At 37.1% G+C, this 15053-nt stretch overlaps 1 protein-coding gene across 1 annotated transcript; it reads left to right on the plus strand.

Moving 5' to 3' along the window:
* The first annotated feature begins 7667 nt into the window (after positions 1-7667).
* Positions 7668-12472, plus strand: LOC144839784 (collagen alpha-1(X) chain-like). The gene is made up of 4 exons (XM_078695275.1): positions 7668-7772; positions 8219-8441; positions 10637-10735; positions 11305-12472. The coding sequence occupies exons 2-4, from the start codon at positions 8228-8230 to the stop codon at positions 11844-11846; spliced, it is 855 nt and encodes a 284-aa protein (XP_078551401.1). The 5' UTR covers positions 7668-7772; positions 8219-8227; the 3' UTR covers positions 11847-12472.
* Positions 12473-15053: the final 2581 nt, after the last annotated feature.

Below are 15053 nucleotides of genomic sequence, written 5' to 3' on the forward strand. Positions count from 1 at the left end.
GAAATACAAAATATTGGCATATGCAAGTTGCGTTAGATATAGTACAATGATGTATAAGTTACAATAATCTTTACTGCAAGAGTCCACAAAGTGTTAGTGGCATGTCGGTGCTCATTTTTGGTTGAACACGCTTGCTTGGTTTTAAACTAACGAATTTTGTCTGCCACAACATTACGGGTAAAACAGTTTAAAAGCATGGTGACCAACACAACGTACGCGCAACGCAATTCAAGCGAGTTGACCAATGAATAAGCGACAGTTTGGATGATCCTGTTTGTGATTGGTCAAATTACGTTGCGCTTAGGTCCTTGCGTTGCGTCGTAGTGGAAACAAAGCTTTAGTTTAGAGATTGTGCTGTTGAATATAATAATTTGACCTTTTTCAGTTTTTGCCTTTTTTAACATCTTGTCTATAAAAACATATGTAATTGATTACAGCGGAAGATGCTATATTTTATATGTATTTTTGTTGCTGATGCTTGTCTAGGACGCAAGCCAACGACCTATTAGCCTTCATCGAACTCAACCGAATCGCCCAAATGAAATTAACAACATGTGCTAGATTCCTTTCCATTTATTTTAACATCAAAATTAGATAATTTCTGAAGGTCGATGAAATAATATGGGCGTTTGAATGAACTCCGAACAGGATATTGTATAAGTACATTTGACTGAACGTTATTTGATTACATCTTTAGCTGATTTTAGTATAACACACTGGTGTTTTTAACTAGTAAAATTTGCCTTGAATAAGAAGCTATGAAAATCGTCATATAATTGGGGGAAATTCCACATTGAAGTGGGCATAATTGTCAATAGCCAATTCTGTGTCAACCAGTTGGGTTATATTGGAATTGGTTCAAAATTCTAAAGGCGTTTACCCAATGTGTCACCAGGAACGTATTAGTATAGAACATAATTGTTAACTGTTACCGCCAACGACAACATGGTCTCAGTCACCCTTAAATAATTAGCAAACACAATACAACACGTCAGGTGAAGAATTAGCCCCGGAATTAGCCTATACCCCAAGCAAGGGATATTACTATCTTAAGCCTACGAATCAACTATGAGCTTTCGCAACGTGTGTGACCAATACACTTTGAACGTATCTACAAATATTGTATTATTAGACGTACAGCTTTTAAGAATTAATACCGGTGCAGATAAATGTGAAGGTTTAGATTAAACAGTTTTATGACCTAAGATAGGCATACATGTTTAAAAGTGAGTGATGCATATATAGAGAAGGCTATTGAAGAATACAAACAAAAAACGAATGAAGACGAGCATGCCAATAGAAAGACCCGAGAAAGACACTAAACACCAATTCTAACATATCCTAACACTAATCCTAACACTAACACAAATGCTAACCATTTTAACCATGATTCTAACTCTTAATATAACCAGCGAGAGCATGTTCGACTTTCGTTTTGACGGTCTCGATACATCTGAGCAAATCCGCCTGACGAAGTCTGTTCAACCTCTGTTGACATCAGACAGAGAGTAGGCCTATTATCTATAACATCTTATGACATAATCGCATATTATAGGCCCTAAGTGACATTGAAAATTATAATCACAGAAACCGTCACGCAAAATCCCGTAGGCCTAAATTCATAATACAAGTTGATTTTGAAACATTTGTATTATTATTGACTGCAAGTTTACTTTTTCACACATCATCTCTAACACCCAAACTCAAATATTGTCATTACAGTTATCTTTGTAATATACTATAAACAATCATTCTTCGTAGCTGGATCCTCCAAACGTCTATGCAATAATTATAGTAGTGAAAAAGAAGAAAGAAAAGGAATCATATAAGCTATTTGCTTGTTAACCGACCCATTAACAAAGCAAGTATTACCCAGTCAGCTGAAGCTGCAAACGGGTTCTGTTTTTCAGCAGTTTCTTTCTTTCCTTCCGTCAACACATTAAACATTATTTGAGTGCCAAAGGTCAGAACATTCCACTGTCTGGATTCATGTTCTATTTAACATAGTCTTTCTAGTGGGTCAGAAAAAAATCTGGTGGACTATGGAGTGTGGACTAACATAAAAAAAGACAATGACTACAGATTTGGGGAAAGTCTACTGTCCACCGACTAGCAGCAAGAATTATGGGTAATCAAGTGATCACATCTAGGCCTACTGGTGTAAAGATTTTTATTTGTTTTTACATGATTGACAACTAATTTTTCAGAAAAAAACTCTTCCGATTCAGGAAGCCTCAAATGCACTATCGATGCACATCATTAATGTATCCGACTGACCTTCATTACTTTTTTCCCCTTACATTCTGCCGTTCTTAGAAACAAGTCCATTTTTTCATGAAGCAGTACGTTGCCTACACTAATTTTGTGTAAACAAGAAGTCGGTTCACGGACGACGCATCAATTATGATGTTTAGAAAATTAAAGATAAAGGAAGTCTATAAGATTACTAATTAATATGGTACCGACACATACGTGCTGATTGGTAAAAGAGTAACCAATAATACAAAATATTGTAGGCCTACTGATGTAGTTGAAATACACGCTGGGCCACTCTTCCAACAGTTTTATTTGCTGAGGTTCTGCATATTGTTTCAATAATTATGTTTTTCTGCTTTTAATGTTTATTTCTTTTTTATTTGATTTGAGTTTAATTGAAAATAATTATAAAAAATATATACAAATGATAACATGAAAAACTGAAAAACATTTTATGGAAGATTTTCCAGGTTTAGCCCAAAAATACTTAGAGCTTCTGTGGGGCCCCCTTATGAGCTTCACGATTCCCAACCTGAGCAGCTAAACTGTGCCACTTCAAGCTCAAAATATCGGTTAATAAGTTAAGTGTTCCATGACTTGTTATGGTATACGCATACGACGATATGTTATGTAACCCTTGATATATTAAAAACCAAATTGACATTAACACTATACAACCGTGGCATGTCGCTAGGAAGGGGTCAACATGGGAATATGTTGATGTGAACACACTCTTCCGCCTACGTCCGAACGTTTTATAAATTTAATTCCTGATGAATTCGATTTTTAAGACAAAAGACACATCCTTGGCCCGTTTATTTAATCGTAAGGCGAATTTTGACATTTTGTCTAGTCTAATAAAGAGCTACAATTGTGTGTAGACTATGACTAAATATTTTTATATCGTATTTTTATTTATACTGTTGTTTGAAACGAAGCCTATCCATGCAGAATATAAAACAGGCACTGCCTCTATTCGCGCGCACTTAATCTGTTCATTAATCCATGATCTGTTTGACAGGATCACGGAAAATGGGACCGTTCGCGTTTATGATTTTTTATTAAAAAAAACGGAACAGGTCATACATTTCATTCATTTTTATTTTTCCACTCAAATGTCAATATCTACATGATAAATCCCAACCAACTGTTGTTTCAATCGCCATGACGTCACATACCATCACGCATGCCTAATATATGTTGACATTAAGCGTTGTTGTTAAATTTTATCACAATTTTTAACGACATTGCCTCACGGGATAATACAAAAATCTAAATAAACACAGAACTAGAGCACCATTGACATGATTCAATTGAACAATTCCCATCTATCAACATATAGATTGATGATTTTGTTGATTGATAGGCCTATAACAGGACGTATACTCGTTTGGAGTTCTATATAAGAAGAAAATTATCACTTTGGGTGTATGAAAAAAAATTTTTTTTTTTTAAATTTTCATTAATAATTGTAGTCTAATATAGAGCCTAATACAATGTTTCTAAGCGCTTTACGCACAAAATGATCCATAAAATAGTCTAAGATGACCAAAAATAACAGTAGAAAAGCAGAGAAACCATACACCGCTTCGTTCTCCAGAACTCTTATGCTTGGTTCCCACTAGAGACGCAATACAAAGACGTAACGAAATGTAAATGAGTTGACCAATCACAAACGATGGATTATTTGAACCGCCGCTTGACATTGGTCAACGCTTGCGTTTCGTCCTAGTGGGAACCAAGTTTTAAGCTCCCATATGAGATCTCGCCGGAACAGTATCACGGGAGCTCGAGTGAAAAAGGCATCTATAATTTTTCTCTCTTAAATCCCACGTCCAATTCTATAATTATTTAACAAAATGTCAACATATCTCCGTGCGAAAGCAGATTAACCGAGAAAGTTAAACAAATTCCCTCATAACTTAAATTACATTTAAAGACTATTTCCTTGTATCGATGCATTCTTAATTCGTATATACGAAATTACTTGATAAAACTATGATGGCCAAGTTGGGGATTTTCTTGGGTTTGTTTGTCTTTTCTTATATTTTTATGGCAAGATGCCATAATGTTTAGAAGTATGTTATTATAACTTACTTCGGACATTTTGTATGATCATCAATAACATTACTATTGTACTTAAGTTAATTTACAATGTTAATGACCTTCCTGGAGATAGATATAAGGAACATATTTAAGGAAATTGTGGTGGAGGTGCGACTTTAATCACCGTCCAACTCAGTTACTCTATCGTGGATATAGGTTACAAATACATATAAATTGGCTACTTGGAACTATCAAAAATAATATTGTTATTATACTTAGAATAATAATGACTTGGTTGAGCAAACAAACGACTCATTATTAAAACGGAAAAAGTCGCCCTACAAAAATTGACCCAAATTAATGGAAAATGTATTTGTGTGGTAGAAAATATTGAACGAAACTGATGGGTACGCAAGAGACAGATACATGCTTGAACGAGAGGACACGTGCCGGTTAACGCACCTAAACAAGTTTAAGTATGAACCTCGCGGCCACTGCAGGGGTCTGGATGAACGGGATAAAACATGATCGTCGAAACGCATGGACATACCCGCTCGGATCAGTAGGCTACGGTGGCCTATAAGTGTCACGGCAACTTTCAAAAAATATCACGGCAATTTTTTCAAAAAAAGCCACGGCAATTTGAAAAAAGCCACGGCAATTTGAAAAAAGCCACGGCAATTTGAAAAAAGCCACGGCAAATTAAAAATAAAACATCACGGCAAATTAAAAATAAAACATCGCGGCAATTTAACAAAAATACCACGGCAACTTAAAAATGAAACACCACGGCAAATTAGTATTGAAACACCACGGCAAATTAATAATGGAACACCACGGCAAATTACAGAATGCCACGGCGGAAGTGAGTTACCACGGCGGAAGTGAAACCTTTGGAATCTTCGATTTTTTCTGAGGTAAGTAATTATTTGTGCATTGATGTAAATATTATATTTATTTATTTAACTGCAGCAGTTTACGTGTTTATTGCACTCTTCTTGAACTTTCTAGCGGGCTAGACCATAGGCCTTATTACAAGGTAGGCCTAGGCCCTATTAACATTCTACAATGTTTTAATATATTTACAGTAATCTGTTTTTTATATAACAAGTTTTTTTTACAGTAGACCTAGCTACTACTGTAGGCCTAAGGCTTAGGCCTTAGGCTAGTAGTGGGCATAGCTAGGCCTAGTGCAATAAACACGTAAATGCTGCAGTTAAATAAATTAATATAATAATATTTACTTCAATGCACAAATAATTACTTACCTCAGAAAAAATCGAAGATTCCAAAGGTTTCACTTCCGCCGTGGTAACTCACTTCCGCCGTGGCATTCTGTAATTTGCCGTGGTGTTTCATTACTAATTTGCCGTGGTGTTTCAATACTAATTTGCCGTGGTGTTTTATTTTTAAGTTGCCGTGGTATTTTTGTTAAATTGCCGCGATGTTTTATTTTTAATTTGCCGTGATGTTTTATTTTTAATTTGCCGTGGCTTTTTTCAAATTGCCGTGGCTTTTTTCAAATTGCCGTGGCTTTTTTTGAAAGTTGCCGTGATATTTTTTGAAAGTTGCCGTGACACTTATAGGCCACCGTAGTAGGCCTATATATAGAAAAACAACATAATATAAGTAAACAATTCCTATACGCGCCTAAAGCTTGGTTCTCACTAGACGCAACGCACGAACGTAGATAGATGCAACGCGTATTGACCAACGACATGCAACAGTTCGAATATGATCCATCGCTTGTGATTAGTCGAATCACAGAATCGGGTGGAATCACTTACGTTGCGTTACGGCCCTGTGTTGCGTCTGTAATGGGAAGCAAGCATTAGGCCTAAATTGTAATATTAAATATTCTTTAATCCATATGTCTTATCTTTTCTTCGTCTACCTAGAATGACAACGTACCGTCATAGATAAGCCTAATGCGATTCGAAATTGGTTTAGCTTATTACATATGTAGGTTAAGTCAATGTGCTTAAACTGAAATTTAGGAAGCAGATAGGCATATAGTTCTATTTTGTCAACTGTGAACTATGTAAAGGGGGGCTGATGTCGACACGGAGTCAACCCAACCCAAGCATACGCGCGTCGCCTGAACGCAACTCAAAGTCACACATTCTATTTAGGCCCATCAAACAGAATTATCTGCATATAGTTTTACATAGTATACCGTTAAAAAAAGCAACTATAACGGATCAAGGGAAAGAAATTGAATACATCCGCTGAGAAAAAAGGTATTCGTGCGTGAAACATTCTCTCCAAATGAAATACAAATAAATGTGTATTTAATTCATGTCAAACATATTCGAATACCTTGCATGATATAAATATTACGAGGTGATGAATGTCTGGGTCAACGTCTATAAAAAGGTATTTAATGTCGATACCAATAACAAATATGAGACAGGACGTTACACTCTTGATAGCTCATATTTAATGTTTTATAACCAAGGCACCTTGATATAACTGACTCTAGGCCTATGTTTGTGGTTGCAAAATATTTGTGTAGGCCATGCATATAGGAATGACGAACCGGCCCATAGGGGCGGCGTATACATTGTTTAAAAAAAAAATTCAGATTCATTTTATTTCGTCTTTTAACAGTTAAAAAAACACATTTGTTTTCCAGAAATAAAAGGCTACTAAGTTATTTAAATTGTTTTAATATCTATTAAACATAAAACATTTAACAAATGTTGTTAAAAAGTTTAATCAATAATGTAAACTAGTTTTATTACATTATATAATATTTTCCATCGGAATTTGAGTACCCCAGCCTGTGTTCTATGAATAGAGTGGCGTAGTGTCGGATTGGCTTTTCCAGTTTACAACCTATACAATGTTATAGACCTATATTACAACGTCATTAGTACATGGCCAACTCCCACTAAGGGTCCGATAGAACATGCACTAAATCACCAGTGTCCACTGAAGATTTCCAGGGAACTAGGCCTATGCATTAAAAAAATCGAAATTTAAAAAGAAAGGCCACATCATTTTTAAAGAGAAAAGGAAATATTTCGTGACATTTTCGGAAAACAGGTGACATTTGTCAGAAAAGAATCAAACATATAAGAATGTAAACCTACTTTCTATGAATATGAATGTATATCAAATTACAAAAATGAATACTTAAGCCTACTTGAACTCTTATTAGGCCTACTTGTAAACAATAACGAGAATTTCAGGGTATGATTTGATTAGAGCTCTCATTATCAAGTCAGTGCCCATAATCAGAGAACGCAACAACACCCTCATCGTAACTCAAATACTTCAGGGCACACCTACTCCAACAATGGTTCAGTCCTAAGCGCATGTCACGTGATTACTCTGAAATATTTTCACAAACTTTTGGTTGGCTTATTTAAAGCTGCGAGATGTTCAACTCATCATATCAAAAGTTTTGCTCCTTCGAGGATAAAGGTACGTTTAGGAATTACAACAATAATTGGAAGACGCATCAGGTAGGAATATCATTATAGAGAGACCGTAATTAATGCGATATCTGAATCTAGGCATCAGTATAGCGGATACTGCCGCAACCAAAGTTATCAAACTGAATACTAGTGAATTATTTATGGCGTTCCATAGTATAGTTGTTAGATTTTAATTTTGAATGACGAGTTTACAAACCGAGAGGATTGATGCGATATATTACATAAATGCTAAAATATTATTTAAAATAATGATCTTTCTCAGGTATTAATATTATTATCATTATTTGGTTATTTTAATACTGGTTCGTAATTGCATTTATGCGGAATATTACTCTTATAAATACCATTACTAAAATATAACATAATTTGCGTTATTACATACAGTATTTGGTTAGTTAAAATCTTAGCCAATGCTGGTGGAACTAACAATATTTCTAGGCGCATTATTTAAATATAATAAACATTTTTTTCAGAAATAAAATATGTTTGCATTGATACTGATATGTCTATTGTCATGTCACAAATGGAATCACGGCGTAACAGCCTCACTTGTAAACCTACAAAACACCGTGTCTACTGTATCGCCAACAACGTCATCATGTGGCTCAAATGTTTGTCGGCGAGGTTATGACGGGACACAGGGACCGCAGGGCATACCAGGGGTTCAGGGAATACAAGGACCACGAGGGTCACCAGGTAAGTATCTTTTGACGAGTCAAGGGAGAAGGGAACGTCCGCTGTTTTTTTATGTAACCAACTTTGACATCCGTAAGTTCATTTAGAGTGCTATATTCAAAATGGATATTATAGAAGATAAATCATATGATATGTTATCTGTTTATTGCAAAGAAACCACAAGGCAGGGGCAACCATGCGACTGATTTCACAGTTAATGACCGTTACGGGTATTTTAGCGGAGGGTGAAATATAAAACAGCTTTACTATGGGAATGATTATGTTAACCTAACTATTGCAAGTCTCCAATAAATGTAGGCCTACTCTCGCGGTGGTATAAGCGAAGACCATAACAAAACATCCGACAAGAAAGACATGAATTGAGACATTTAATTTCCATTTCAATTCCATTCGTTTTTATTGATTAAGAAAGTAGTTTGAAAAATGTTAGACCCGTAAACTACTGACAACAACTGTCAGTCAGCATTTTTCTTGTCTGTGCCTATAGGCCCGTCGAAGCTTCGTTATTTACCCAAGTACCGTAGGGGTGCCAAAGAAACAAACTTACTCTAAAATAGTCTGATTTACCATATAAAAAACGATTATCCAGTCATTAATGAATTTTAATTGAAGTATAGAATTGTTACTCACTATCAAGTTTTTTGTTTTTTTTTGGAATACCATATCGGCGCGCCATCTTTTTTATTGGATTTAAATAATCTTAACTTATTTCTTCATGGTCCCACCAATACAATGCATTGGTGGGGTGTGTCAGTTTTAGATGGTTGTACATCCATGGTTTTATATTATATAAGACTGAGGTATTACTGAGGTAATATTAATACCTCAGTAACACAGGACATTAACGCACTTATATACGAACAATACCCCCATTATATTACAACTGAATGAGGAAAACAGATATGTTAATATTTTTTTAGGAAGGCTTGCTTTTAAAGATAAGAATCGCTTAATGATGTGAATCCCCGTAGCCTACTTTTATGATGGTTAGGAAAGTAATGTAATACATGCTAATTGCTTACCCGAATCGGAAACAATTTAGTACAATGATCGTTGTATTTGAATAAAAGGTTAATTAGGACTTGCCTTGGAATAATTTGACGTATCTGGAATTCATTCACTGACGTACCTCATTGATTTTTTACTTGGTTCAATCTTTTCATTGTTTTCATCTAGTAGTTACTGAAGAACACATTCTTAGTTGTAAGCTCGATACTTCCATTCTTCACATATAGGCCTAAACACTTTTTCATAAACTTTAAGCTGAAACACTTGCTCTATCCATTGGCGTAAGTTCCAAAAATAAGACCACCTTTAAAAAGGGTAGGTTTAAGCTCTGTCTACATTATTGAACTTTATGTGACAAAATATGTGACATGATGATGTCCTACCACTACCATATTATTTGAGCGTATCACTACCATATTTGGGCACATCACACTGTTTTTGTCAAACTAGTTTGATAAGTGTAGACAGATTTAAACTCGCGCTGCTCGAACATTCGTTTTAACCACCCAACGATCATTGAACAATATAGTTACTATAAATAAACTAGCTTATTTGCATATACAGGTAGGCTAGTCGGTATACATACCAATATATACCAGTTATGCCAGCGTCAACGGCCTACACTCAAGTAGCCTATGGATAAAGAGTTCTCCTTGCCGCCCTACATATAGAATTAGGTCATAATTGCAAATGGTGAAATCCATGGTTAAACACCTGTAATAATTGTTATCGGTACTTTATACCTGGATTTTTTTTACCGAGTAAAATAACAAGCCATCTGGAAGTGACGTAAAACTCAAACATTGTGCTACACGGGGATTCGCCGAGCGGCGCGTATTTCGGCATCATAATATTATTTTCAAAGAATAGCGCCTTCAATTTGAAGTATTTCGGCAAAATGTCCTTGCGTATTGGCTGTCCTAAAGTTCCCACTAGGACGCAACGTTAACGGACGACGCAAGTGAAAGAATAGCGACAGCTCGGATGATCAAATTACTTATTGTGCGCTTTATACCATTGCGCTGCATAGTGGGAACCATGCAAGTATTATGGACACAGCGCGATTTTAAAATTGTAAGCAACGCATCATTCGAACGGTCGTTGTACTCATATTTCCTTCCATCACGTTGTAGTGGAAACAAGCTTAAATTTCACTTTGAAATTATCTATCTGTCTTTTCAACATAGGTATAGAAGGTTGCAGAGGATCACCCGGTCGCCCAGGACCTGAAGGAATACCGGGTAAAAATGGGTTGCCTGGACAAAAAGGTGCAATTGGACCTGTTGGTAAGATGATGCTGAAATTGTTTTCGTCCTGTAATATTTCATTGGTTTTATAAGCCAATATTCGGGGTGCTAGACCGACAATTAATATTATATTTGCTTCCCCCATATCTTGGCATGGACAGTGGATGTCATATTCAATAAACATGATACATTTTTGTCATCTTTGGCGCCGTTGTCAATCAGTACGCCTAACATTAATGTAACGACGTGTATGTAACATTATTATTATAGTTTTATCTCTGTAAAGGCCAATTAAGTATATCCGAAGAAACTTTAAAATATCAAATACTTATCCAACGGAGAGAAACTCGCCAATTAGGAGGATAAACTTTAATTATCGTGATTATAAACTACGGGCTGAGAGTGGAGTGTAGAAGAGTTGAGTCAGTCTACAACCCTGACACTAGGTCAGGATTGAACCCTGGATCTAGGGATTGGACGGTAAGCACGTTAACCATCAGCTACAACTCCACCACGGTTTCAGCACACAACTAGTTACCCTCACCCTTCCACCTACCCTCGCCAAGGGGATCTACACAATAATTATGCTTTCTCGCGTTATTTTTCAGGTTTTCAGGGATTCAAAGGTGAAAAAGGTACATGCACGTGTGAAGTTGAACTGGCAGGCAAAAGAAATCCAGCGTCGTACGTGGAGACATATGCTCTACCATCATTACACGGCGGCCGTACGTCTGCTTTCTCAGCGGCACGCGGTACTCCCGTCTTACCGGATTCAACAAGAAACAACACGGCAATAACTTTCAATATTGTCTACGCAAATGTAGGAAACGACTTTGATAATAATACCGGAACGTATACATGTCCGCTGAATGGAACCTACTACTTCAGTACGCATGTGTATAAAAATAAAGTCGTGAAGAATCCATCAGTGCGCCTACAAAAAAACGATGAGTTCATAATGGCGATTGACGATTTTGCGCAACCGAACACGCGCACTTCAACAGCGAGTAGTATTATACTGACTCTTGTAAAAGGGGATAGAATATGGCTACATCTGAATCCTAAGGTAAAGTTGCATCATAACAAGTGGAGAAGAACATTATTTACAGGGTTTCTGTTGGCTCCGACGCCAATCACTGCAGACCCGTAGTTTGAAAGAACACTTCTTGCATAATATGTTGGCTCCGATGCCAATCACCGCAGACCCGTAGTTTGAAAAAACACTTTTTACCGGATATATGTTGGCTTCGACGCCAATCACCACAGACCCGTAGTTTGAAAGAACACTTCTCGCAGGATTTATGTTGGCTCCGGCGCCAATCACCACAGACCCGTAGTTTGAAAGAACACTTCTCGCAGGATTTATGTTGGCTTCGACGCCAATCACCACAGACCCGTAGTCTGAAAGAACACTTCTTTCCGGATTTATGTTGGTTCCGACGCCAATCACTACAGACTAGTAAAAGTCATTTTTGGAAATCCTTAAGAAAAATTATATGTGATTGGTGAATACGGCCACTAAATTGTAGTGATTATTAGGAATTTTTATTTACTGAAGGACCACAAATAATTAAAAACAACAATCGGACTAAATAAGATCTATGCAAGTAGACCTATATATAACATTTGGAAAAGTTTTATATCAATTTTTTTGATTAGGCTGTTTCTAGTATTATGTTGATAAGGAGATATAAGAAACTGCAATGCTTTGTAAATAAAAATATGTACAGCTTAGATATTGTTTATGAATTAAATATACATACGTTGAAAACTGAATGAGTGAGCTTAATTTAAAGAAACTTACTCTTGTTTGCCTATAATGAGTACTGTTAAAACGCGTCGAGTATGCATACAAACGCACAGTGAACGAATTTACTGATCAGCTCAATCGAACCAATTCTCGGTATCTCCTATGACATTAAATGGCCAGTATCATAGGCACATTTTGTCATTAGTGTCGCATCAGTAGCCTGCATTATATTAAAGGTTGGTCATGGTCTATGACACAGGCGTCATACTTTTTCATCATTCTTTTATTATGTATCATAGAATATGCCTATACTACAAATTATTGATAGAGTATAGAGAATCGGTTATAGAATATTGGTTTATTGCTGATTAAGCTTGGTTCTCACTAGGACGCAATGTAAGGACGTAAGAAGCCGCATGCAAGCGAATTGACCAATCACACGCGATGGATTATTCGAAATGTCTCTTATGATTGGTCAAATCGCTTGCGTTGGGGCCTACGTCCTTGCGTATACTACACTGAAACCAAAGTTCACCAACAATAATATATCTGTTTACAGTTGCATCAATTATCTTATTAAAGTACAAGGTTTTAAATCAAATTACCCTCTACATTTCCGCAATCTGTTTCCTTACAATTCATTGTGAAACGATGTTGACAGAGAGAGAAAGAGAGAGCCACGATTCATTCTCAACTGCGACGATATAAGATGAAAGCGGTCAACGAATAGCGGCGCGATCATAGGGCGACGGCTAAGACATTACATAACCAGAATGACAAATATTACGACGAACGATACTGTAGAATAATCATAAGTATGTAGGTGGAAAATTCTGTTTATTTGCAATGTCCCGAATGGCGCCCCGTACACACGGCTGATAAGTATAAAAAGCATCAGCCAGGAAAATGGCAGCCGTAAAACGATTAATAAATATTAACACAACCTTGAAAACAATATAGCCTAATATAGTAAATCAAAACCATGTGTATTTTCTTTGCCAAAAAAACATGATTCCACCATATTGAATTCATCTATCTGTACGTGATCGTTAAAAAATGAAATATTTCGTGAACTACCTCGGGGGACACTTAACTGCGGCTTACTGATAGATTGTTTCTACGAGCTTTACAACTTTTCTGAATAATAACACCTACATTCTGCAAAAATAAGAATTCAGGGGTTGTTTTTCTTATGTAACATTTTTAATTCGAACAGCATATTACAATAAATGTGATGCATTTTTAAACTATACGAATTAAACCAGTGCCATAAGCAGACACAATTGGAGAGAGAGAGAGGGGGGGAGAGAGAGAGAGAGAGTCGAGCATGTATTGAGATATGCCTACAACGAAATTAACTTTGAGGGAGAGGAGAGCTGTCAGGGCACTACACCAGGGCCAAGACGATGAGTTCATATGTCACACTGCTTGAAGCAATGTTTTTTCTAGGGTTGGAACCTTTCTGCCATAGCGAAATACACATAGGCCTAATAGCATATGCAAAATCAACCAAGGGGATTGCAAATGATGATACCATGAACAATTACATAGACCTACGCGTGCCACGCGCAAGGCAATGGTGAGGACTTTAGTAATCAATGATAAGGGGTTTTTTTTGTAACATATGGTTTACAAACATGATTGATCTCAATGTTTAGCAAACTTTGGTGCAATACATAAACAACATTCACATCCACTCAGCACATCATCAATCATTTAAGATATTAAAAGAATTACCACCAATCATACACCTACGTGCACCATAAGACCTACAGAACTATCAATGCAACGGGTTCTGGTACGATGACCGACCCAGGCTGTTTCTTAAGAAATGATCCTTCCCCCGCCCCACTCTTACCACTATCCTATATACGTACCGTAGCAAGACCACATCCCTACCGTAGCAAGACCACATCCCTACCGTAGCAAGACCACATCCCTACCGTAGCAAGACCACATCTCTACCGTAGCAAGACCACATCCCTACCGAGACCACTTACCTACCGTAGCAAGACCACATCCCTACCGTAGTAAGACCACATCCCTACCGTAGCAAGACCACATCCCTACCGTAGCAAGACCACATTCCTACCGTAGCAAGACCACATCCCTACCGTAGCAAGACCACATCCCTACCGTAGCAAGACCACATCCCTACCGTAGCAAGACCACATCCCTACCGTAGCAAGACCACATCCCTACCGTAGCAAGACCACATCCCTAACGTATCAAGACCACATCCCTAACGTATCAAGACCACATCTCTACCGTAGCAAGACCACATCTCTACCGTAGCAAGACCACATCCCTACCGTAGCAAGACCACATCCCTACCGTAGCAAGACCACATCCCTACCGTAGCAAGACCACATCCCTACCGTAGCAAGACCACATCCCTACCGTAGCAAGACCACATCCCTACCGTACCCTTCCCTGGTGATGTAGCCTACTTTTCAGCCCTGTGGATATTACGTTCTTAATTCGTTGATCGTCAACTTTTAATGTACAATGGCTGCTCTACAATACCCTCATTGCAGCCGTGATATGTTCAACGAATCAATATAAATAAGTAAACTAAGACTTATTCGAACATGTTTTTCTGTCGTT

The sequence above is a fragment of the Antedon bifida genome, chromosome 4 (genome assembly GCF_963402885.1).
Source record: "Antedon bifida chromosome 4, ecAntBifi1.1, whole genome shotgun sequence".
Taxonomy (NCBI): Eukaryota; Metazoa; Echinodermata; class Crinoidea; order Comatulida; family Antedonidae; genus Antedon; species Antedon bifida.